This window comes from Sphaeramia orbicularis, chromosome 13 (genome assembly GCF_902148855.1).
Source record: "Sphaeramia orbicularis chromosome 13, fSphaOr1.1, whole genome shotgun sequence".
NCBI lineage: Eukaryota > Metazoa > Chordata > Actinopteri > Kurtiformes > Apogonidae > Sphaeramia > Sphaeramia orbicularis.
Genome location: NC_043969.1, coordinates 31432111 through 31456523, shown reverse-complemented (window position 1 = coordinate 31456523; position 24413 = coordinate 31432111). Strand labels below are relative to the sequence as shown.

At 40.7% G+C, this 24413-nt stretch overlaps 2 protein-coding genes across 3 annotated transcripts in view; one reads left to right on the top strand and one right to left on the bottom strand.

Annotated features, from left to right (window-relative positions):
* The window catches only part of lrfn1 (leucine rich repeat and fibronectin type III domain containing 1), a 136561-nt gene extending 126986 nt beyond the window's left edge, over positions 1 to 9575 (top strand). For both annotated transcript variants that reach the window (XM_030152905.1, XM_030152904.1), the window contains 2 exons: positions 4759 to 6159; positions 7676 to 9575. In XM_030152905.1, coding sequence (XP_030008765.1) covers positions 4784 to 6159; positions 7676 to 8570 — 2271 coding nt within the window. In that variant the 5' untranslated portion in view covers positions 4759 to 4783 and the 3' untranslated portion in view covers positions 8571 to 9575. The remainder of the gene's footprint in view (positions 1 to 4758; positions 6160 to 7675) is intronic.
* A 3553-nt stretch (positions 9576 to 13128) lies between these two features.
* nkapd1 (NKAP domain containing 1) lies at positions 13129 to 16447 on the bottom strand. Its single transcript, XM_030153039.1, has 6 exons — positions 16276 to 16447; positions 15991 to 16067; positions 14636 to 14724; positions 14357 to 14497; positions 14180 to 14233; positions 13129 to 14043 (listed from the first exon to the last, which is right to left on the bottom strand). Exons 2-6 carry the CDS (start codon positions 16057 to 16059, stop codon positions 13599 to 13601), a joined length of 798 nt encoding a protein of 265 aa, XP_030008899.1. The 5' UTR covers positions 16060 to 16067; positions 16276 to 16447; the 3' UTR covers positions 13129 to 13598.
* Positions 16448 to 24413: the final 7966 nt, after the last annotated feature.

The window sequence follows — 24413 nt, the reverse complement described above, 5'->3', positions numbered from 1 at the left end:
AGGTTAACTACAGGCTCTGAAATGTACTCCAGGAATACAAGCATGAAGTATTTCCACATTCCTACCAGCTGTTTCTGTACTGAGTCTCACATCATCCATGTCGGTATTAGTTCCCCCACTCTGACATCTCATTAAATAGTCGACACCTTTTTTTCATGGTCAGGTCTCCCTCTCTTGTCTGTTTTGTCTTGTTATGTCTTTTATGTTGCTGTGTCTGTTATGATGTGCACTGCTCCATACACAGAGGGCTTGTCTTTTTATATGTTATTCTCCCATCCACACAGGCTGAAATTGGTCTTGATGTGGGGAAGGTGTGCAGTGATGCAAAAAAATATATCTATAACAAGTGATTGAAAAAGAAAGTAACAAGCCTGTTTTATAAAGGTAAGGAGTGTAAAGTTCAGGTATATAAAATACAGGAAGTTCAAGTCATCAGAAAAATAAATACTCATGTAAGCAGTGTAATAAAGTGTTTGTGTTTCTTTCCATCTGTGATATTCAGTCATTTTTGGCCCGTTGTTTTTGTCAGAAGGCAGATGCTAAAAAATGTTGGCAACTATACAATTTTTTTTATTTTTATTTTTTTTATGTTAAAATATATATATATATATATATATATATATACATATATAGTTTTTTCATACTAAACCGTATAAAAAAAAAAAACAACTGGGGATTTTTTGTATATAGTTTAGTTTATTCTGGAGTTAGAGGATCCACAGAAGTAGATAAAAAAAAAAAAAAAGATTTCTTCAAGTTTTTGTCTCAACATTACATCCTTCTTTCCCCCTCGATTTGAAGCTAGATGAAAAGAGACACATAGGTTAAGCAGAACCTCCCAAAAATACTCTTAAACCATGCAAGCAGATAAAACAAACCTCACCACACCTGACAAGAGCAGCATTACCCACACTATGTCTTACAGTGACAATACACAAATAAAAAAAGACCACTTCATATCTATAAATAGGTCATAAACACTCCCACCAGTAGAAAGGTAGACAACACAAATGCGCTGTCGAAAGAAATTCCCTTGCGTTAAAATCTAAACTTAAGAAAAGAGCATGAACGCTGCAAAACGTCAAAACCTTCCAAGACTATTTCATGATATTAAAACTTTTCTTCCCTCTATACCTCAAGGAAATCTAATCTCCTGGCACACAAGCGGCTCCCCTGTGTAATATTTATCATCACTGTCTGAAACCAAAAGTTGCAAACAGAACCTTCCCTCCCGAGTTCCAACCTCCATCAAAAAAGCAGCTTGTCACTACAAACACGTTCCAAGTGTGACTCTTTATTATATTTTTTTGTCTTCCACCTCTAAGACAAATGAGAGTAACTCATTATTTGTTTCAGAATTGAGCACTACGAAGGTTTCAATTATATGAAAATTACCATTACATACTTTTTCAGTTTCTAGGCCTAAAAAAGGTCAAACTCATATAGAGTTATGAAATAATTTGACTGGATTGGTAGAGTGGTTTAGATTAGTCAGTCAGTCTTTCCTATGTATGTCAGATCTCATATTCAGAATGTTTTCTGTAGGTGTAAAAGGATTTTTACCTCTCAAATGCAATGTAATTAGGCTTTTTGTTGCCAAAAGCAATAGATGTCAGAGGAAGGTCAGGGAATTTTATGATGGAGATTTAGAAAACTTAAGCATAGTGTGTTAAATGTCAGCAGAGTGAACAAACTAAATGAATACATAAAGGTTTATATATCAGTGTGTAGTAGGAAATGTATATGTTATGTATTCAAATGTTATATTAGTGTGTGATTATGTGACATATTTAGTTGATTAACACATTCAGAATGGTTGCTTATTAATTCAGTAAGTAATTCACAGTGAAAGGTTGTGTTCCTGCATGACTAGACTCAAAAATAAACCTAAACTCAGGTTCACCTTGTGCGCTTTGCTGTTGTCGACATATCGATTTAGCAGCCACGGCTAATATTAAGCAATAAAGGAGAAACAGGCATTTGAGGCAGGGCTGCCCTTTTCTTTTAATTTCCTCGGCCATTCATACATCTGTTCACATCGCGTCTTACCTTCTCAACACCCATTAAGATTGAGGCCCAGCTTTTCGGGCATCTTCTTAATGCAATTCAAAGACCTACATTCTACACCAGAGTTGCCTTGGCAACAAAGTTTTCCCCCTCCCTGATATGCTGAAAGATCAATAGAGTATCCTCGACGGTGTGGCAGGAAATGCTCTTGCACAGATGGTCCTCTGAGAAACCATGAGCTTTGTGGCCTAGTTACAATCTGAATACTAACATAATCAAGCAAGGTCATTATTATATTAAAATTACCGAACTTGGTAAACAATCTTCTATTATTCTAAACTAAAGGTTATGTTGGTAATTGCATATGTCTAACACTAGCAAGTTAGAAGGGGTTACATTTGACAGAAGAAACTATTGTAGTGTTTGTGCTTTTATTGCTTCATTGTTTTAGCGTCCTCAGCATCTTACAAAGGCAAAATTAGAGAATTAATTTAGACAAGGCAGGCGCACTGAGTTGGCAACAATAAAGGAGCTTTGCTAAATAAATAAATCCTCTCTAGGGGGTTGGAAATTTTTTCACACAATCTACCACCTAGTGTGCATTTCTACACAAGGAAGTGGTTTAACCTTGCTATATATGCAAGCCAACAAAGAGAATAACTGAGAACAATTTGTGCAGGTATTTCGTCTCACTTGTGTGTTCTTTGTTGAGTGTATTGCACTGTATAAATGTCTCTGTTTCAGACTGCTGTGGTGGTTCATTTTCATGAATTGGAGTTCATGGTTAAACCCCTAGAATCAAAATACAGGAAAAACTTTCCAAACATAAACTAAGTGAGGGTCCGTTGATGTAAAATCTGTCATGCAACCATCTGCATTGAGCGGATTTAATCAACAACTGCTGAAAAGTGTCCCACTGATGTTGGTTTGTACTTCAAGCTGTTTTACCTCCCTGAGAAAATGACATCACACAAGCCCAGATTTTAATGAGAGCTCTGATTGGACAGCAGTGTTTCATAGATAACGAGGCGCCCTGTTGTCTGTCAGACAGTAACCAGCGAGCCGCGTAAAGCGTGTATGTGTGTGAGGCTGGGATAATGCAACAGACCAAAAAAAGAAAAAAAAAAACCTAAGAATTTCCACTGCTGACTGGAGAATGCACAGGTTGATGAAAAATTACACTGATGCACTTGCACTATCTTGAACATGCACAAGAATTCTCATACAACAACTTGAAAATGAATAAAGTAATACAAAGCGTGACAGATAAAGTTTGCTTGTAGTTTATTTTTTATCATGAAAATACATCCTATATTTCACTACTTTTTTTTTTTTTTTTTTTTTTTTTTTTTTTTTTTTTAGTTTGGGGCTGTTGCCGCTGTAAGACATGTGTGCTTTTGCTATGGGCAAAATTAGTGGTGTTGAAGATGTCAGCACCACCTCAGCATGGTGGAATGGTGATAGAAGCTCTAAAATTAGTCATGACAAATTGGATGAACCATCAAACATGGTTAAACAAACACAGCATTTGGGTTTAAATCCACTGCAAGCATCTACTGAGCCAATTAAAATTGTTCCTGTACCTTAAAAAGACACACACAAGCACATATTGCCGTTGACTGACACATTGGATGTGGCAGGGATCAAACGTATTACCCTGTGGAGTTGGATAAAGTGGTGGGATGAAGCAACTAGAAAGAGTAGACGCTCGCACAAAGTCACTTGTCATCTCTTCACTTTATCTGCGTTAACAGGCCGGCTCATCAACAGTGACGCTTAAGGCATTAGCAGGCAAGATGGATGCCAAAGAGGGTAGAACCACTGGCAATACGGCATCTGCACATCAGCATTTGTGTTCCACTGGGGTCCTCTATGGTTATTACAGCCGAGGATCACTTTTTACTCCTGTCACCACAGGCGTGTTCTCTCCAAGAGTGAAATCAATACCTCTAAATGGGAATCAGGGAATCAGAACCTCCTCAAAACCTGTGTATCATCCCATAATATCTGTATCAGCTGGACTTAGAAACAAGCAGCGTTTCCACTATTTTCACCTTTACTTTTTGTTGCAGTGATTTACATGACGGGTTTCTGTCTAATTCTGCACTACATTTCAGAAGTCTCGAGAAAGCAGAGAGCATGAAAAGGTCATAAAAATCCTTGCAGCCTGCTGACAAGCGCCCTTTTCTGCCTGTAATTCTCCACCCTGGTGGGAATTCAGAGCAAGAAAAACACACAAAGCTTATTATGTGATGGAAATACATATAGCTCAGTTGCCTTATACAAAAGTATCTATCTGCAATCATTCAAAAAATTATATAGTTCAGTCAAGATGTAGGCTGATGGCACATTCTCCATGATAAAAAAAAAGAAACAAAACACACAGTTGTTCCAAATCCATCTGCAGTCATTCAAAAAATTATGTAGTTCATTTGTGATGTAGGCTGATGGCACATTGGCCATGATAAAAAAAAACAAAAAAAAACCACACTGTTATTTCCATTAAAAGGGTACAGAGACATGGGCCTCTGACAGTGTTGGCGCTGCCTTTCATCATCGCAGGTGCCATTATTTCAGAAAAGCTCCATTTCATTTTGTGAGTGATACCTTGCTGGCAGCCTCAGCAATCTTGGTCAGAGTCGGGATTTTTGCAGCAGACTCTTATAAAGGCTATGATGCTATTTATTAATTCAGAGATCTCTATTTTTTACCTGTGTCTCTTCTGTTTTGCTTTGTCTGTCTCCTACACAGGACCTGACCTGGAATCGGATTGACAATGGACCGGCTGGTTCTGTGCGTGCTGCTGTGTGCAGCCCTGGTGAAGGGAAACAGCTGCCCCGGCCGCTGCATCTGCCAACACCTCTCCCCCACCTTGACTCTGCTCTGTGCTAAGACTGGTCTGCTGTTTGTACCCCCCACCATCGACCGCAAGACCGTCGAGCTGCGACTCACTGATAACTTCATCACTATCATTCGCAGGAAAGACTTTTTCAACATGACTAGTTTGGTCCACCTCACCTTGTCCCGTAACACCATCAGCCAGATCACCCCCCATGCCTTTGTTGGCCTGCGATCCCTGCGGGCGCTGCACATGGACGGTAACCGCCTCAGTGTTATTAAAAGTGACCACTTTAAGGGTCTAATCAACCTGCGGCATCTAATCCTCGGAAACAACCAGATCCACCAAGTGGCCCCCAACTCTTTTGATGAATTTGTTTCCACCATAGAGGATTTGGATCTTTCCAATAACAACTTGCGCAGCCTGCCCTGGGAAGCCATAGCCAGAATGACCAACATTAACACCCTCACACTGGACCACAATCTGATTGACCACATTGGAGCAGGGACTTTTACACTGCTCACCAAGCTGGTCCGTCTGGACATGACCTCTAACAGGCTGCAGAAACTGCCGCCAGACAGCCTGTTCCAGCACGCACAGGTACTGTCCGATGCCAAGGGTTCCAGCTCATCCACTCTGGCTGTCAGCTTTGGCGGAAACCCACTCCATTGTAACTGTGAGTTACTGTGGCTGCGTAGGCTGACAAGAGAGGATGATCTGGAGACTTGTGCCTCACCAGAACATCTCATGGACAAGTACTTCTGGTCCATTCAAGAAGAGGAGTTCATCTGCGAGCCTCCATTGATCACCAAACACGTTGCTACTAAGCCCTATGTGATGGAAGGCCAGGGAGTGACTCTTAAATGCAAAGCCGTGGGTGATCCAGACCCAGACATCCACTGGCGGTCTCCAGATGGGAAGCTGGTGCATAATAATTCCCGCACCATCCTGTATGATAATGGCACCCTTGATATTCTCATCACCACTCTGAAGGACAGTGGGGCATTTAATTGTGTTGCATCCAATGCCGCGGGCATCGCCACAGCTGCTGTTGAGATCAACATGATCCCCTTACCCCTGTTTGTTAACAACACAGGCCACATGCGAGAGGACCCGGGCCTCTCAGACATCACCACCTCCTCCAAATCTGGCAATGACACTAAGGGCTACGACAAGCAGGACAGGAGAGTTATGGTCAATGAGCTGACCTCTTCCTCTGCTGTGATCCGCTGGCCATCTGAGCGCCATATCCCCGGCATCAGGATGTACCAGATTCAGTACAACAGCACAGCAGATGATACTTTGGTGTACAGGTAAGACTTAGGAGAAGGCGGTGGGTGAACGGTGGGTGGGGGAGATTAGAAAAGGGACATGAGAGAAGGTGAAACATCTGGACTCACCATCTGTTCAATGCCACTAAGGTCCATTATAGGGGACTGACAGATCCCAAAGATGAAGAATGATTGAGTATCATACATATGTGTATGTGTAGCCTGGGCTTTCAACTGCTGAGGTTTTCAAATGCTGCTTTTTTGCAGTAAAATTCACACTGAAAACACAACAGCTACATCCAAGACAAACTATTTTTGGTCCTTTAAGATTTAAATGGATTGTTGGCATTCTGCTAAATAGATGTTGCAGTACACCCCTTAAGGACTAGAGAATCTTTTAAGCATCATTAAAACATTAATTGACAATAAACAATAACATGGGAGGCAGTTACTCCACTCTGGTACATGTGAAAGACTTACTCTTGTTTGTATCATTAGGAAGTGTCTGCATTAATTGGTTAAACACAGTGTGATTAGATGTAAACTACTTGTCTGATAAATGGTGTGTTTGTAAAAAATGCAAGCACAAGTTGCCTTACAAGTTCCCTGTATGTATTTTTGTGATATACATAAAATGCAAATATTAAAAAAAAAAAAAAAATTGAGAACAACAGTTGCAAAGTGCATAGTGAGCTGAAAAACTTAGAATAGTTTGTTAAATCTACCTTTTTCAAAGCTTATTAAAATACTCCTTTACATATGAGAATAAATTTAAGGCGCTTCTTATTCAATAGGTGACACACATAAACTGAATCTAATATCCCTAGAAGTATTTGAGGATTTATGTATTCATGGAGCGAGTTAATAATAGTGGTCGACTTTTTTCTGGTTTTTATCAGATATAATGAGTTGCTCTCCTGTATAATTTTCTCATCCAGTTTAGGCATGGAGCTGAGTGTTGTTTTGTCTTTAGGTGGTACATTATTACCTACAAATGATAACCATCAAAGTCCCCCTTTAGGGAAAAGGAACAAGCTCCTAATTATATTAACGCCATTGTTGACCCGAAGACAATGCCTTTCTCCTTCATATTTAGAGTCGTGTAATCTTGTGGTGAAGACAAAATGTGACCTTAGGTATTCACACATCAAAACTGTCGCCACACCATGCGTCAGTAGTCCAAGGGCCTAAAGCTGTTGTGAAATATTCTTTAGATAGTGGGCCTCCTCCGCATTGTTTATCACCTTGCAGTTTACCTCTGTTTCCATTGTATACACAAACCCAATGGAGCTGTTTTTACAGACTGAATGTGATAGAACTATTCTCGCATAAGTCAGGTTTAATGAAGTGTTATGCTTTTTATATTTGTCTGGCAGCGTGAGTGATACTTAATGCTACAGTGGAGGAGAGAGATGGCCCTGTTGTGTTTTTGTTCTGTTAAATTGACACCTTCATGTGATTTAATACATTTCATGCAAATGGGTAAATGGGGGCGTAGTAATTCAGGTGATTAATCCTCTGCATCTTCACTACTGCTCTATGTCTCTTTTCCTTGCAGAATGATCCCATCTACCAGCAAGAACTTCTTAATCAATGATCTGGCTGCAGGGCGGGAGTATGACCTTTGTGTGCTGGCGGTTTACGACGACGGCATCACATCATTAACAGCCACACGTGTGGTTGGCTGTGTGCAGTTCCACACAGCAAGTGAGGTCAGCCAGTGCCGCTTCATGCACAGTCAGTTTCTGGGAGGCACTATGATCATCATTATTGGTGGGATAATCGTTGCCTCTGTGCTGGTGTTCATCATCATCCTGATGATACGTTACAAGGCCTACAGCAGCCCAGAGGACGGGAAAACCAAGGTCAGCTCCAGCATGCACTCCCAGACCAACGGTAGCCAACAGAGGCTCCAGCGCTCGGTGTCCAAGCAGCCGTCTGACGAGGGCCAGTCCATGGCGCCCAAAGAGTGCATGGCGCTGGTGCTGCGGGTGGACAATGAGAAGAGGGAGGATGCAGCAGCCACCACGGCCATCCTGGAGGTGGAGCTGCCTCCCATGTCTCTCGATAAGATGAAGAGAAGAACCAGCCTGGATGCCCAACGCTCTGGCCCCCCATCTGAGGACACACAGACGGACAGTAGCCTGACAGGCTCCACCATGTCCTTGTGTCTCATAGGTCCTAATGCTGGCACCAAAGAGGCTCCGAGGCTTAAAGACAAGAAAAGTGCCCTGGCCAACATGGGATTGCTCCCTAATGAGCTGGCACGAACTAGGCACAGATTCTCCTTTGATGGCGGGGATTACTCCATATTTCAGAGTCATAGTTACCCACGCAGAGCGAGGACGAGGTGGCACAAGTCCACCAACCAGCTCAACATGGAGTCCTCGCCTCTCGCCAACAGGAGAGTTACATTCAGCAGCACTGAGTGGATGCTTGAGAGCACAGTCTGAGGAAAGCCGTGAAGCCCTCCGGGGCTCAGTCGCACACAAACATACAGTATGCACATGTAAAAACACAAGATCTCACATATGTCTACATGCCATAAAATACAAGCACACACTTTTACTGTACACAGCAGATAAAAAAATACAAGCACACTGACACATGCAAACTTTCTGTGAGTTGCTGAACAGTCTCCCTTCATCCTGCCTCCCCATCATACTCCCAGAGAGGTTTGTTGGCCATGTCCTTTCTTTATGCAGCAGTGCCTTATTCTAAAAAAAAATGTACGAATGGAGGATGCTGCTCACTGTAGTCATAAACCTTCCTCTCTTTCATTGCCTCCCGCGCTGACACAGGGAGCATTTCTTTGGATTTTTAATTTTTTTCCTTTTCTGTGACATGCCAAGGGGGTGTGACATTTGGATGTGACTGTTTATCTTTAATGTGTTTAAAAAAGGAAAAAAAAAAAACTTCATCATAACTGTAAAGTGAACAGCCAGGTATCCTGTTATGTCAATCATGTTTTGGGTTCTTTCAAAAAAAAAAAACTTTTGCACAGAAGACACGAGATACAAGGACATGTATCACCACCAGTCTATACAATAATAATAATTAAAAAAGAACAGAATTTTACACATGCCGATTTCTAATGTTAGCATAGAGAGGATGGACCTGGAAGCCGTGGATTCCTCTTTGACGGTCGGACTGTATGATGTTTAATAGGTATTGTTCCAGATGTGACTGTATATTAATCGGTACTGTATCTGGCTGGTCTAGATAAAAAGACAACAACAAAAAAAGACATATATAAGTATATTAAAACATTGGTGTATGTGTACTAACTATGTAAGTAAGTAAGTCATATGTCACATGACTTTTTACAAAGCATTTGGGTGTTGGCTGCAAGTTTTTACATTAAAAACCTGTGTCATCACACCTCTCCCTATTTAGTATGTCAAAGTTTGAACCATTTATCCCTCACGAAGGGAATTAAATTTTTTGTGTGGGTATCACATGTGTGCTCCCAGTGGCGTTTTCTTCTTGTGATTCAGGAGCAGAGTGTCCACTGCAGGGACACATGAATTGAGATGATGAATATTTTATTCCCAAGTACTATTTATATGGTTTGCACTTCTTTGAAAGCTGCACAGCAGCCATGGAGTAGAGCAGCCACAGGACTCCCAGGGACATGTCAGCTGGCTGTGACGCTGAATTCAAATTCACCAAACTCCTATTGACAAACACCAGTGCAAGATATGTTGCACTCCACTGGGGGGAGACAAAACTCTGCAAGCTTTATAATTACCTGCAGACTGCAGTGAACACGTATTTTAATGTTAATAGCAGAAAATCTGTGTTAATAACCTGTATTTAAGGTCATGATAAGCCCCAACTTAAAAGCTTGGATCTTAGAGAAACAATATCAATGTTTATCAGAAATGTTCACTGACACACAAACCAGCATCTTCCTCTGATTATGGATGCTGAAGAAACTGAGCTGCAGACAACAAAGAGAAAAACACAGATCTGAACGATCACACTGGGCGCTTGCAGTCCTGCCAACTCCCTTAATGGCCTCCTCAGTTATTGAAATGCTTATTTTCTTTTAAGCCCATGAGGGGTATATATTTAATTAATAAAGTTGTTAACTCATACACACCTACCTGTTTAACTAGTAATGGGTTTCCAGTCCTGAAATGTGTTGCACTTATCCTCACAGCAGCTGAAATATTTCTATTCTGCTCATATCTGTAACTATTATTCAGTCAAACTAACATAAAATCTGCTTAGGTAGGAGTCTGAGACTTCACCTAGTCTTAAAAATTGGCCTGGACAGCCAAACTAGCTTACACTGAGGGTAAAGCAAAGTGTGTTGTGTCTCATCAGCAGTTCAGAGTGACTGTGAAAAATGTGCCTTGACATGGTATGGGTGAAATTTCCCACTGAAGATCCGATTATATGTTAAATGCATAGTAATGTGTTTGAAAAACCTGGTTGGAAAATGCTTTTTATCCATGCTAACCACTTTGTCTAGAATATAAGTACAATTTTGAACTACATTTCAGCTCAAAGCCTGCAATTTTGCTTTGCTTTTTTCTCTGGCTGCTTGATTTGATCCTACCTCAGTGAGAAAATAACACCTGCATAACGTCTCCGAAGTTCTCATTTATTTAAAAAGACAGTGTTTAGTCCCAGTTGCATTCTTTGCTATGCTATTTTCTAACAGCCTTGAACCTACATGTGATGTCTGTATACCCTAGTCTTATCTTTCTAATTTTATCATAGTTGCTATTTACCTACTATTGTTGGTTTCTGGGCTGAAGCCAACATTGTGTGCCATCAAAAAATATAGAAAATGAAAACACAGCTTTCTGCAGAGAGAGACATTCTGCAGAACATACTGTACCACTGGCAAAACGTTATGAACCTCTTTATACGGTACATATTTCATTATTTATAATGTGAGACACAAAGAAAATGAATGAAAATGTATTTGCTCTTAGAAACTGGGTATACAGTCGGAAACTTAAAAGCTAAATTTGGAAGTTGTCCCCTCGCTAAATACTTATTAACCTCAAGAGTACATTTTGAAAGCTCTGTCAACACTGATTTGACCACCCGGATTTAGTTTCCTTTTTTCTTTTTCCAACAAACGGGCAGTTGCAGCCAAGCTTAACACAGCCCACTCTCTTCTGCTTGGAGAAAACACTTAGCCTATTGACACAGACTGAGCGTGGTGCTTCAGGCTTTTCCAGTACACAAATGGTTTACCAATGCTTCCTTCAGTATCAGATTATCTAAAAATACAGTTCGTGCAAGCATACTTGTTGCCAGGTTTGTGTTGTCATTATCTGTGTGAAAATGTTAAATATAAATCCAATGTGACAGGTATAATTGAATAAAAACTTACCAGTGGTACGCAACATGATAGTAAAGGAGGATTTACTGCAAAATATCTGTTTTTCTTATGTAAGCCTCTCTCAACCTTTTTTTTTTTTTTTTTAATCACCTGAAGCACTACATTATGTGAGGGATGGTATACATGCTGCTCTTCTATACAGTGCTTAGTGCTCTTTAAGCAGTGTAGTAGTCAAGAAGCAATTCTCCAAATCACTACTTTTATTCACTTTGATCATTGAGTAGCTGCTTCTTAAGGTATATCTTCTGCATCATAATAGGAATGCTTCTTCAAACTGGGGCAAGACTGCAGTGAAGTGATTCAGAATGTCACCATCTGTTTATCTCCTTACAGCCTGATGAAGAAAATCACAAATCGGGAATGCTGCTTTCCTAATCCCAGAAGTATGAATTATTAACTCTGTTATCTAGGTTTACACTGACACCCCGGATGGCTTTCTCATACATGATTTCATTCATAATTCAGTATGTTTGGAAATCAAATGGAAAAAGATCAGATCTGTGTCACATGGGCGAACATACATAATCACCTCTGTTTAAGGACAAAGCTGGAAATACACTGCTGTTACCATCAACACATAGCCAACAGTAGCTGTCAGAGCATTAGTTCCTGTGAAAAATTTACAGGATCGAAATACACCTCAACACTTGATACTAAGGCACACGTATAGCCACTACTCATTTGCTTTTATTTATTAGTCATGAAGAAATTATTAATGCCTTATTTGACCTTTAGTTTACCTACAATAACCTCCAAATGACTGCTTATTAATATGTATGGAAATTCTTGTACATAAATAATATGCTCATTATGAGTCTTGTTAGGTGTTATGAGGCCTTATTAAATAATGGAAGATTCAGATGTAACAAAACTCAATAGTGCAAGTGCTCCTGGTCGGCAAATTTATGCGTAAGAGCTGAACAAATGGATAAAAAGTAAAGCAGAAAACGAAAGGTCATTCATTCAAAAGAAAAAGATGGTCACAATTAAAATTAGGAGCAACACCTCCCTCTCGAATGGGAACATATTCTGAGACAGACTTCATTTAGTTATTTGACACTATTAACACTTGCAGAGTTTTGCTACATAAGAATAGACCATATTTGTAAGTGTTATGGGAAATTGAATATTCTTGCATTACTACCACCTCATAAGGCTTTATACACAGCAAAGCATGTACTGTATGTCTTCACTTACTTTGAATAGTCAGTACGTAGGAGGAAACTGTAAAATATGGACAGGCAGGATAAGGCATTAATAAGTGTTTTATAATGACTATTTAAGCACCACTATGGTACTAATATATGTATCTGATGAGCAAGTACTCATGAATATGTCTACCATATATGTATATAATGTATTATCATAGTTTAATTTTAACAAAATGCAGTAAAATAGATTTTCTCAAGTGGGCACTAATTTTTAGCAAATGTAGGAGTAAATAATGCACCTGTTAGAGGCTACTCTCAGCCAGGGATTTGTTGCTATAGAGAACCAGCGGGTGTTTGTAGGATCTCTGTAAAGTTACCTACAGTGTCAGTGTTTGTGGTTTCGGTCATTTCAAGGGATTTGTCTTCAATAAGACATATAAAGAATGTCCTCTAAAACAAAACAAAAAAAGTTCGGCATTATTGGATAAAATAAATAACAATGTGATGTTTATTGTGCACCTATCACAATGTGGTCCACTCAAATATTTTAAAAAATTGCAAGCAAAAACAGAATAAAATCAAATGGCATCACAATTGTCACGTGAAGTTCTCCCACTGGTCAGTTCAGGAGGGAAGGTCTCGATGTGAGGCAGGCAGTCCAACGTGAGTGTCAGATCAAACAATCAGCCTGCAGCCAACTGAATTCTTCATGAAGCAGGTGGTGGATGCCTCGCTCCCCCTCCATACTACCTGCTGACTACACTGCTGTACTGTGGGCTTCAAGCCACTGCAGAGGTGATGAGATGTTGCTACAGTGATTGCCCATGGAGAGAACAGACTGCACAGGTTTGTTGATATCTAACAAAGAACATTACAAAACAGGCTTGCAGAGAAAAGCCCTCTGTGCTGTTAAGGTAAACAAAGGAAACGTGGGTAGTTCTCTTGGTTGTTGTAAGAGCTGCATCTCAGTCTCCAGAACTACCATCTGAGCTCTCCTCACCTGCAACTTTCCAGTTTTTCCTCCTCTTTTTTTTTGAGTCCAACCCTGACTCTGAGTCTTGTTTTCGTTTTTTGCACCTGTGAGTCCGTCTCTCCTTGTCTCCTTCATTGTCACTGTCCTCTGAGCTGCTGTCAGTGTCCCTCCTTCGGTTTTTCACAGTTTTCTTGTTTTTATGGCGTCTTTTAGTCCTTTTCCTTCGCTCCTTGTCTTTAGCAGCACTGCTGTCATCACTACTGCGCTCGCTGCTGGAGCATTCTGCTTTCTTTCGCTTCCCTTCCTCATTTTTCCTGTTCTTTTTCTTCTTCTTCTTTCGAGAGGATTTTTTGGAGCGTTTTGATATACTTGTTTCTTTGCCAGCTTTGGATGTTTTCTTTCTGCGCCGCCCAATCTTCTTTGTGTCACTGTCTTCACTGGAAAAAAATACAAAATCACTATGCAGCACTAACACAATTTTATGTATAAATCAATTTCCTTAAAATCTAAACAGCATTTGCAGCTTAATCCTAATCTCTCAATAATGCAGTATAGTGCTGCATATTCATTTACCTGTCACTGTCAAACTCCTCAGGATAAAGCTCCTTGAAACCGCTATGTCCCCATCTGTGAAATGAAAACATAAAAATAAGATGCAAATTAGGAAGTCTTGTGTATATTTGTAGAGCATAAAAAGTACAAATCATTTAAATGCATTCTGATGCGAATTAGGCTGTGTATACTCTGTACCTGTCAGGATCATTCGCCTCAAATTCATAGAGTTTGCGAGTCCAGTATCGAGCCTCTCTGTCATCGTGGTCTGAGATGCGCTCTCTGCTTTGACTCAGGTCTCTAGATTGATCTGACACTCTATCACAGTGCATACTGCCCCTGGATAACAATCAACTGCAATAAATCATCAAGACAACACACAGTAACTGCTCTCTTAAAAAACTTAATCTCAAATGAGCTTTGCTGTCACTTGTATTCATCTGATCCAAATTAAACTGGGACACTGAGTGCGCCTACCTCATACAGTCTGTAGCTGGCAAATGTTTGTGGTGGGACATTTGAACCTCCCAGTCTCGCATTTTCCACATCTCCGTCTCCTCCTGGATCTGCAGACCATCAATAACAGTAAGTCTATTAAAGACTGCCTAAACACACACAACTAGGCTTTTTCTACTATTTTATTTGACTCTTTGTATGGTAACTGCACAGATTTCACATATTTGTAACAAGTTATATGAATTTTCAACACTTGGTAACACTCGGCAAAGAAGCAGTTGCCAATATCAGTCGGTCTGTGAATGCGCAAAAAGCTAAAATAATAGTACTGTCAACCTGTGAAATTATATAATCACAAAAAGCTCATATTTAAAAGGCACAGTATGATACTTGTGATGTTTTGGATTTAATGACGCTTAGCACAGACAGAAGTCATTCCTTTTTATTTAATTGTAATTTATTTAAGTTTTTGTCTTCTTTTTTATGCATTTGAAAGTTTGAGTTGGGAAAGTGCATAATTCAAAATGACCAGTAATCTGTACATTTTCATTGATTAGCAAGTAAATAGACCCAAATCACAACTGCTGTATTATCCACAATATCCATGGGACATTTGGGCAGAATATTATTTAACAGAATTTTATCCCTTTTTCATCAAATCATGCAGCCCTACTTTTTCTGTACATGTGCAATACAAATCAAACCTCTTTTCAAATGGGTTTCACACTGTCATCTCCAGCTCTTCACAAAATCCTCACTGGTAAACTTAATTTAAAAAGTGGCACCCGGTGGATCTCTGTCATTTAGCTGCAACATTTTCCTGATGTCAGAGCCCTTTATGCATTATTCCAAAGACTTCTAATAAATTATGCCGTCTGACTACGATCATCAGGAGTGAAAAAAATGTCATATGTGACTCTATGACCTATGATCACGCTAGCTGTCATATGATTTTCATTAATCATATATATATAACCCTTAAAATACAAGTATTTGCTTGAGCCAGTTGTAGGCACAGTGCATATCATCTCGACAGTAACGCCTCAACCTTATTTTGAGTCAGGAAAACTCAATATCAAAAACAGATCATATGAACATATTAATTATGTAATTACTAAGCTTTCCTCTGACAGCAGTGCTACTCACTCTAAAACAGGGCCATTTAACAGAATATTATATCATTATACTGCAGAATAAAGCTGGAAGGGACAGACGATTAATCAGGTCAATACAAAATTATTATTGATACAGTAAATAAGTAGTGTAGTGATTGTTTTTATTTTACGCTAATTAAAATGTAAAAAGGTCAAAGATTACTAAATCAGAATAACACGTTACTATTACATTACTATCACACTTCTCCCACACACACTTGCCTTGTTGTGGGCATCTGTGTGTCGGATCACATTCCTCAACAACGTCTTCCCCAACGGTTGCTTTGACATGGTGACACCTGAAACACGACAAATGTAAATTATGAAAAAATAAACTTAAAATATAAAATCCGGTATTACAAATGCAGACGTAACGTCCCATTCATATTGCTTATGCTAGCTAACTGCTACTGCTAACTCTACAGCCTGTATATAAATAGCACAGCTTACAGTAAATTGTTAGCTTAGCTCGTTAGCTTAGATTTAGATTCTCAGATACAAACACACCTGTTTCGTATCCACTCCGTACAGACTGATCTGGAAAAGAAAAAACTACTGCTAATACTGCTGTTAGTAGTCGGTTAACGTCGTCATTTTGTGAGGGGGTATAGTTTATAAAGAGACTGACAGTCAATAAGAAACAAAACAGAAAGAAACAAAACTCCCTGTTACTTCCGCTTTCTTGGCATACGTAACTGTGTCGCGCACTATGAGTGGGCAAATAGCTGAACTGGGATTGGTTCAACGGACTGTCAGTCATCGCGTTGGAGGCGGGGAAAGCAGCTCAGTTATGTACGTGCACAGACAGGCAGAAGAAGCATGCACGTGTTATATTTTCGTTGGACTGACTTCAGCTTTGTTTACAGCATATATGTTCGTCGTGGCATCGTTTAAACTTGCAATGTCACATCTGTTTCCATTTAGATTTTTCGCCAAGATCTTCTATCTGGATGGAGATGGAGAACCGGACCACCGCATAAAGTCTTCTTTATATGGGGTTCAGGTCTGGACTCTGAAGTGGACCATCCATGTGTGAAAATGAAGTGTTTTAGTCCCTGAACCACTCTAACAATTTGAGCCAGATGAATCACTGACGTTCAGCCCTGGTCATTCATTATATTCAGGTAATCAGCTCACCTTATGTTTTGGATACATAACTTTGCTGAACCTAGACCTGATCAGCTGAATCCCTCCCAGATCATAACACTGCCCCCACAGTACTGTAGGCACTAGGCATGGTGGATAATCATTTCATCCACATCTCTTCCCACCCTGGTGCATCCATCACTCTGGCACAGACCACATGACCTTTTTCCACTGAAACAGTCAAATCTTTATGCTCTTTCACAAATTGGCCAAACTTGTGGCCAAAGGGGTATTGTAATGGTTTTGGTCTGTCTGTCCATTCAACGACATAACCGCATTATCTGAAAAATGCATTGAGATATCTCCACCAAATTTATACTGTGGATGCATCTTGGCATGGAGCAGAAGCCTATTGACAATAGGTCACCTTGACTTACCTTTCCAAGGTCAAATGGCGCCAAATGAAGACATGACCCCTTTGTTGGGTGATATGTTTGCTTGAAACAGCCTAGTGCAGTTATAATTTCTGAGTACTTTCAATATAAATATGTGTGTAATAAGTTTTACACAAAGATAGTCCAATCTAATTATAGGGCAGCAACTTTCAGCAGAATCTTACACTATATTTGGCCAAGGTGGGGTATTAAACAGTCCCTCCAGGAATTCATGATGTTGTGATCACAACTATTAACGCAAATTCAACCAATCACCGCAAAGTCTGCGTGGCGCTGCAATTTCGTCCAATCACCGCGAACTTTCCGTAAATTTGACTAATCACCTTAGCCCCCTTCCACTCACCCCTGTCTACGTGACATGTATGTCGTCATGTTCACTTCCTTGTTGACGGTTGAGAAGATGAAGACATGTGCGATTCAAAACACTCACATTTACCGACAAATATCACTGCCAAAGTTCATGCAAATCAGTTTCCAGATGTGTTCCACAAAAGCGGAAGTATACTGTTCTGCACTGCCTGCAATATTGTGGTGGAACACAGACGAAAGTGGCCGCTCCACAGACACTTTTCAACCGCAAAACATGCAGGAGAACGGCTGAAACTGGAAGAGGAAAGACGAGACAAGTCCCACTGACAGAGGCTGTTGGATCCAGAACAACAACAGGAGCTGAAAGGGTCAAGGTTAGTGCAGATATACTATAAGGCAATAGAAGAGAAGAAGAAAGTACCTGTGGAGGCATGCTTTCCTTTCTGTGTATTGCGTGTGTGTGTGTGTGTGTGTGTGTGTGTGTGTGTGTGTGTGTGTGTGTGCGCGCGTGAGGGACTGTGAGCGCAAATCTGTGTGTGGAGTTAAAAAACGAGCTCACAAATGAAAATAGTCATTAAACTTGGTGTTAATATTAATGTTTACTCTTATGTGTTAGATAGAAAGCAACCCACATTTGGCTGCCCTGTGTGCCTGTCTCTCTGTGTGTGTGTGTGTGTGTGTGTGTGTGTGTGTGTGTGTGTGTGTGTGTGTGTGTGTGTGCATGTAACCCATCTAACCCTAACCCTAAATACACTACTATATCATTGAGGAAGCAAAAGTCATGTGTTGTGTTGTATAAATGTGAGATGGGAGTGGGATTTAATAAGTTTTCTTCTTCCCACTCCTTTTTCAGCAGTATATATTGAATTTGTTTTGTTATTACTAGTGTACATGGCAATTGTTATTTTGTATTGATCATCTTTATTAATGTATTTGCTCTGATATTAGTTCCTTGTACACAAAAAATGTTTAAATTTTTCCTCTGCTCAAAACAAATAAATGAATGAATAAATGAAAAAAAGCCTGTTTTGTTTAAAATCATTGCTTCCTGGTGCTTTTTAAGGCTAAAAATTCAAAAAAGACTGTTCTAGGTCATTTGCAAATGCCCATGTTCCTGTGACTTTAATAAAAGAAGCCTCAAATCATCGCAACTTTCACCACAATTTTTTGGAAAAGCTGCTGCAAAATCAAGCATTTTAGGCCTCAATAATAAAATAAAAAATCCTGGAAGGACTAATTAATAACATACTGCATGTATTTGGATGAAAGTGATGTTGTTCTACATTGCATTTGTATATATAAATTATTTATTACAAAAAATGTGTGCTATAACTGTAACAGCACAACAGGAAAGAGAAAAACTAAGGATCAGGCTCTCAGGTTGTGTGACCCTATGCTCTCATTGGCTGGCATTCTGTGATGCTGTGCTCTGATTGGCTGGTGTTTTATGATGCTGTGCTCGCATTAGCTGATGTTCTGTGATTCTGCGCTCTCATTGGCTGGCGTTCTGTGACGCTGCACACTTATTGGCTGGTGTTCTGTGATGCTCCGCTCTCATTGGCTGGCGTTCTGTGACGCTGCGCTCTCATTGGCTGATATTCTGTGATGCTCTGCTCTGATTGGCTCGCGTTTTGTGACACTACACTCTCATTGGCTGATGTTCTGTGACGCTCCGCTCTGATTGGTTGACGTTCTGTGACGCTGCGCTCTCATTGGCTGATGTTCCATGACACTGCGCTCTTATTGGCCGGCGTTCTGTGACGCTGCACACTTATTGGTTGATGTTCTGTGACGCTGCACTCTGATTGGCTGGTGTTCTGTGATGCTCCGCTCTGATTGGCTGGCGTTCTGTGATGCTGCGCTCTCATTGGCTGAAATTCTCTGATGCTCTGCTCTGATTGGCCAGCGTTTTGTGACACTACACTCTCATTGGCTGATGTTCTGTGACGCTCCGCTCTGATTGGTTGATGTTCTGTGACGCTGCGCTCTCATTGGCTGATGTTCCATGACACTGCGCTCTTATTGGCTGGTGTTCTGTGACGCTGCGCTCTCATTGGCTGGCGTTCTGTGACGCTGCGCTCTCATTGGCTGATATTCTGTGATGCTCTGCTCTGATTGGCTAGCGTTTTGTGACACTACACTCTCATTGGCTGATGTTCTGTGACGCTCCGCTCTGATTGGTTGACGTTCTGTGACGCTGCGCTCTCATTGGCTGATGTTCCATGACACTGCGCTCTTATTGGCCGGCGTTCTGTGACGCTGCACACTTATTGGTTGATGTTCTGTGACGCTGCACTCTGATTGGCTGGTGTTCTGTGATGCTCCGCTCTGATTGGCTGGCGTTCTGTGATGCTGCGCTCTCATTGGCTGAAATTCTCTGATGCTCTGCTCTGATTGGCCAGCGTTTTGTGACACTACACTCTCATTGGCTGATGTTCTGTGACGCTCCGCTCTGATTGGTTGATGTTCTGTGACGCTGCGCTCTCATTGGCTGATGTTCCATGACACTGCGCTCTTATTGGCTGGTGTTCTGTGACGCTGCGCTCTCATTGGCTGATGTTCCATGATGCTGCGCTCTCATTGGCTGGCATTCTGTGATGCTGCGCTCTCATTGGCTGACGTTCTGTGACGCTACGCTCTGATTGGTTGATGTTCTGTGACGCTGCGCTCTCATTGGCTGACGTTCTGTGATGCTGCGCTCTCATTGGCTGACATTCTGTGACGCTGCGCTCTCATTGGCTGGCGTTCCGTGACACTGCGCTCTCATTGGCTGATGTTCTGTGACACTGCGTTCTCATTGGCTGGCGTTCCGTGATGCTGCGCTCTCATTGGCTGGTGTTCTGTGACGCTGCGCACTGATTGGTTGACATTTTGTGATGCTGCGCTCTCATTGGCTGGCGTTCTGTGACACTGCGCTTTCATTGGCTGGTGTTCCGTGACGCTGCACTCTCATTGGCTGACATTCCATGACGCTGTGCTCTCATTGGCTCACATTCTGTGACGCTGTGCTCTCATTGGCTGACGTTCCGTGACACTGCGATCTGATTGGCTTTCGTTCTGTGACACTATGCTCTCATTGGCTGGCGTTCTGTGACGCTCCACTCTCATTGGCTGGTGTTCTGTGATGCTCTGCTCTCATTGGCTTTTCAAAACAAATAAATGAATGAATGAAAAAAAGCCTGTTTTGTTTGAAATCCTTGCTTCCTGGTGCTTTTTAAGGCTAAAAACTCAAAAAAGACTGTTCTAGATAATTTGTAAATGCCCATGTTCCTGTGACTTTAATAAAAGAAGCCTCAAATCATCGCAACTTTCACCGCAATTTTTTGGAAAAGCGGCCGCAAAATCAGGCATTTTAGGCCACAACAATAAAAAAAAAAAATCCCGCGAAATCCTGGAGGGACTGATTAAAAGTGCACAGCACGTTATGTTCTCAAGTCTACACAGCTGTTAAGACCCAATCCATTGAGCTCCTATTATGGTGTGTGTTAGGAAGTTCTCTTAATTTCACTCCAAATGCAATTAAGTTGTTGACGCTGAAACATGTTAATCACTGCACTCACCTATTCGGTTTGTTAAATACAGAAGGTACCTGTATATTTAATACTACAAATAATGCAAGATGAGATGTAATTTTATTAAACAAAGTAGAAAATTTAAGTCACATGCTGTATGGTAGCCCATATGAAACAAGTTGGCCATAACACAATTAATTTTGAGTAGAAATAAAATGTCACTTCACTGCACTTTTAAACTTGCACAACTCGAAATGAGGCCATTAGAGACCGAATTGCCATAAAAGCTAATTAGCCTTAAAAGTAATAGACATATGGTGTTCGCTTATTTTAGCTAATTAATTTTGGATCACGAACCGATAAAAGTCAAGTTTTAAAAATAAATATGAGACCCAGACGGACAAAAACCAACTGAAGAATGCAACACTGGTCTAAAGAGGTGACAGTTTCATTTTGGCAAACAACTAGAGGGACTTTGCTTTTTGCAGATCAGCTTTCCAAATCATGTAGACTTATGGTTCTGTCTGTAAAATATTAGCATTCTAAATGAAATAGTGAGCTTCGATGATGGTCATGATGATAATGGTGATGATGATGACAGTGAACCTGGTACAGTCAGTCTGTGCATATTATGTTTTCTACTGTAGCAGAAATGTGCTGTTCTTAAAATAAAAACTTGCTGCACAGTGAGGTTTCACTATATAAACACGCCACCACAGAGCAGCTGAATGCAGCGCCACACTGCCAGATTTAGGCATTTAGTTAAAGGTAAATCATCCCTCTGAAAAACAGCTGGTGGGCTAAGAGTTACAATTGTGTTTCTCTAAATCAATACATTTTGCTGAGTGTCGTACCTGAGCTCAGAAGGTTATATTCCAGTATTGTGTTACATTTGTTAACATTTGTTAATCATGTAACAATTAATTGTTAATTGTCATAATTTGTAAAATGTGTAAATTGATGGAAAAATTTGGATTCAGGTGTTAATGCAGGCTTTTTAGAATGCCCTTTTCTGATTTCTGTATAAGTAACAGACAAAAACTCGAAACTCTAATTCAAATGGCTGTGTTAAGAAGAGAACCGTGAAGCCTGAAGTCAGCCGTATTTGAAACAAAGCATATTATCACACGCACAATAATTCTGTTGAATCTATAGTGATTTTATGATGACAAAGCCAGGCTATGAATCTTCTTTCTCTCACTTCTCTCTTGTAACTTCCAAAATACCAAAGCAGATGCAGACTTATTTTCTAAATTGTATTTGACAACAAAAAGAATGACACTCCCAGGGGCAAAATCTTATCAGTCTGTGCTTCCTCATGCATATCTTTCAGAAGGTCACTGAGAAAAAGAATGGTGACTCTTTTCATAGCAGGCACAATGATAATTTACAATTAGAATCCATGGCGACCATGCAAACAATCTGATCTACTTTAGCGACTCATTTGATTTACAAATTGGCCAACTGCATGCTGTCCCTGTGGCAAGCTGGTTTTCCTCTCACCTCTTCACTCTCCAGCAGCGGAATGACTTTCCAACAAAGTCACCTCTTGTTGTAAATTAATGAAAAAAAAAAAACAAAAAAAAAATCACTCCCAGTTCCTTCAATCAAATCTTTGTTACCAAATGTTGCTTCAACCTCTGTGTCTTCTCTACCTGTTTTCTTTTATTTTAGATAATAAAATGGAAAAAAAAGTCAAGGGAATAATTAAAAAAAAAAAAAAAAAAACAGGAATGAGTGCATGAGCGTTAAACAGTGCCTCCTCTAACATTTCAGCTTTATCTTTGACGTCCATACAAGGGATGCACCGATCCAGCTTTTTCAGTTCTGATGCCAATACCGATGCTGGGGCCATGCGTATCGGTCAATTGGGGGCTTGCAGCTGACGTCACTGATCATGTGGTTGTTGTTTACACCGCCATATTGGTAGGCACACTATCTGGATCCAGAAAGTCAGAACTGTTGCTTTAGATCATGTTTTTCTTTGGACTCATGTTTGCGTGTTTTGTTATTTGCGGATATGTCTGCTTGTGATAAAGGCACCATATACCGCGTTTCCACTACGTGGTACCGGCTCGGCTCGACTCGACTCGACTCAGCCTTTTTGCATTTCCATTACAAAAAAGGACCTGGAATCTGGTACCCGGTACTACTTTTTTGGTATGACCTCCACCGAGGTTCCAAGACTGGGGAACAGATACTAAAACGCGACGTGTAAACACTGCAGACCACTGATTGGTCAGACAGTTGTCTCTGTGACCCGCCGTTTTACAAAAAACAGATGCGGAAGTTTACAGTAAATGTAGCGGTAGGTTAATCTCCATGATGACAGCCCGCAAAACTACACCATTCAGTCAGGAGATTCAGTCTTTGATGGCCGACGTAAAAATTCAGCATGAGTTTCGGTATGACGTCCAGGTACTGTAAAGTCATTAGTATCCTGTAATGGAAACGGTCTCCAGGAATAGGACCTGGTACCCGAGTCGAGTCGAACCGAGCTGAGTCGAGCCAGCATAACTGTCTGTAAGTGTCTGTCCCATACATCTCTCTCTCTCTCTCTCTCTCTCTCTCTCTCTCTCTCTCTCTCTCTCTCTCTCTCTCTCTCTCTCTCTCTCTCTCTCTCTCTCTCTCTCTCTCTCTCTCTCTCTCTCTCTCTCTCTCTCTCTCTCTCTCTCTCTCTCTCTCTCTCTCTCTCTCTCTCTCTCTCTCTCTCTCTCTCTCTCATTTCATAATGCACTCACAAGCCGTAGGGCTGCAGGTGCCAATGGTGGTCTGCGCCATGGCAAAACTTTACCAGCGGAAACGTTGCTGGTGTAGTAAGCGGGCCTTCTCCGGTGTGTGTGTGTGTGTCTGTGTGGGGTGGGGGTGGGAGACTTAGAGGAATTAAGTGTCACTTTCACTTTTTACGGTCGTATGGTCTGCTTGTACTCATTGTGAGGTACACCATGGACTGCGTCCCCCCCACATACCCCCCAGCGATTCCCGATCCAGCTACAAAATGATATCCGATCCTAGTATCGGATCTGTGCAACCCTAGTCCATACCACATTATTGTGCTTTTTTTTTTTTTTTTTTTTTTTTTACATTGTTTTGTACTTTTACAGGACTATCCCCTCTGTTGTTTATCTGATGCAGGTTACTATATATTGTAAATGTAGTTCTACATATGCCCAAAGATACAGTTTCATAAGACTGTGTAATGTGTGTTGTCATTCATCAGTGAAGTAACTCACTGAATTATCTGTGGATGGTATTCATATAAAATGTAGCACACTGTTATGTT

Coding starts and splice junctions, on each gene's coding strand:
- nkapd1 (XM_030153039.1), bottom strand. CDS start 16,059: ATGTCAAAGCAACCGTTGGGGAAGACGTTGTTGAGGAATGTGATCCGA. Junction 14,234..14,356: donor GAGGCGAATGATCCTGACAG/GTACAGAGTATA, acceptor TTCATTTCACAG/ATGGGGACATAGCGGTTTCA. Junction 14,044..14,179: donor GAGGAGTTTGACAGTGACAG/GTAAATGAATAT, acceptor ATTTTTTTCCAG/TGAAGACAGTGACACAAAGA.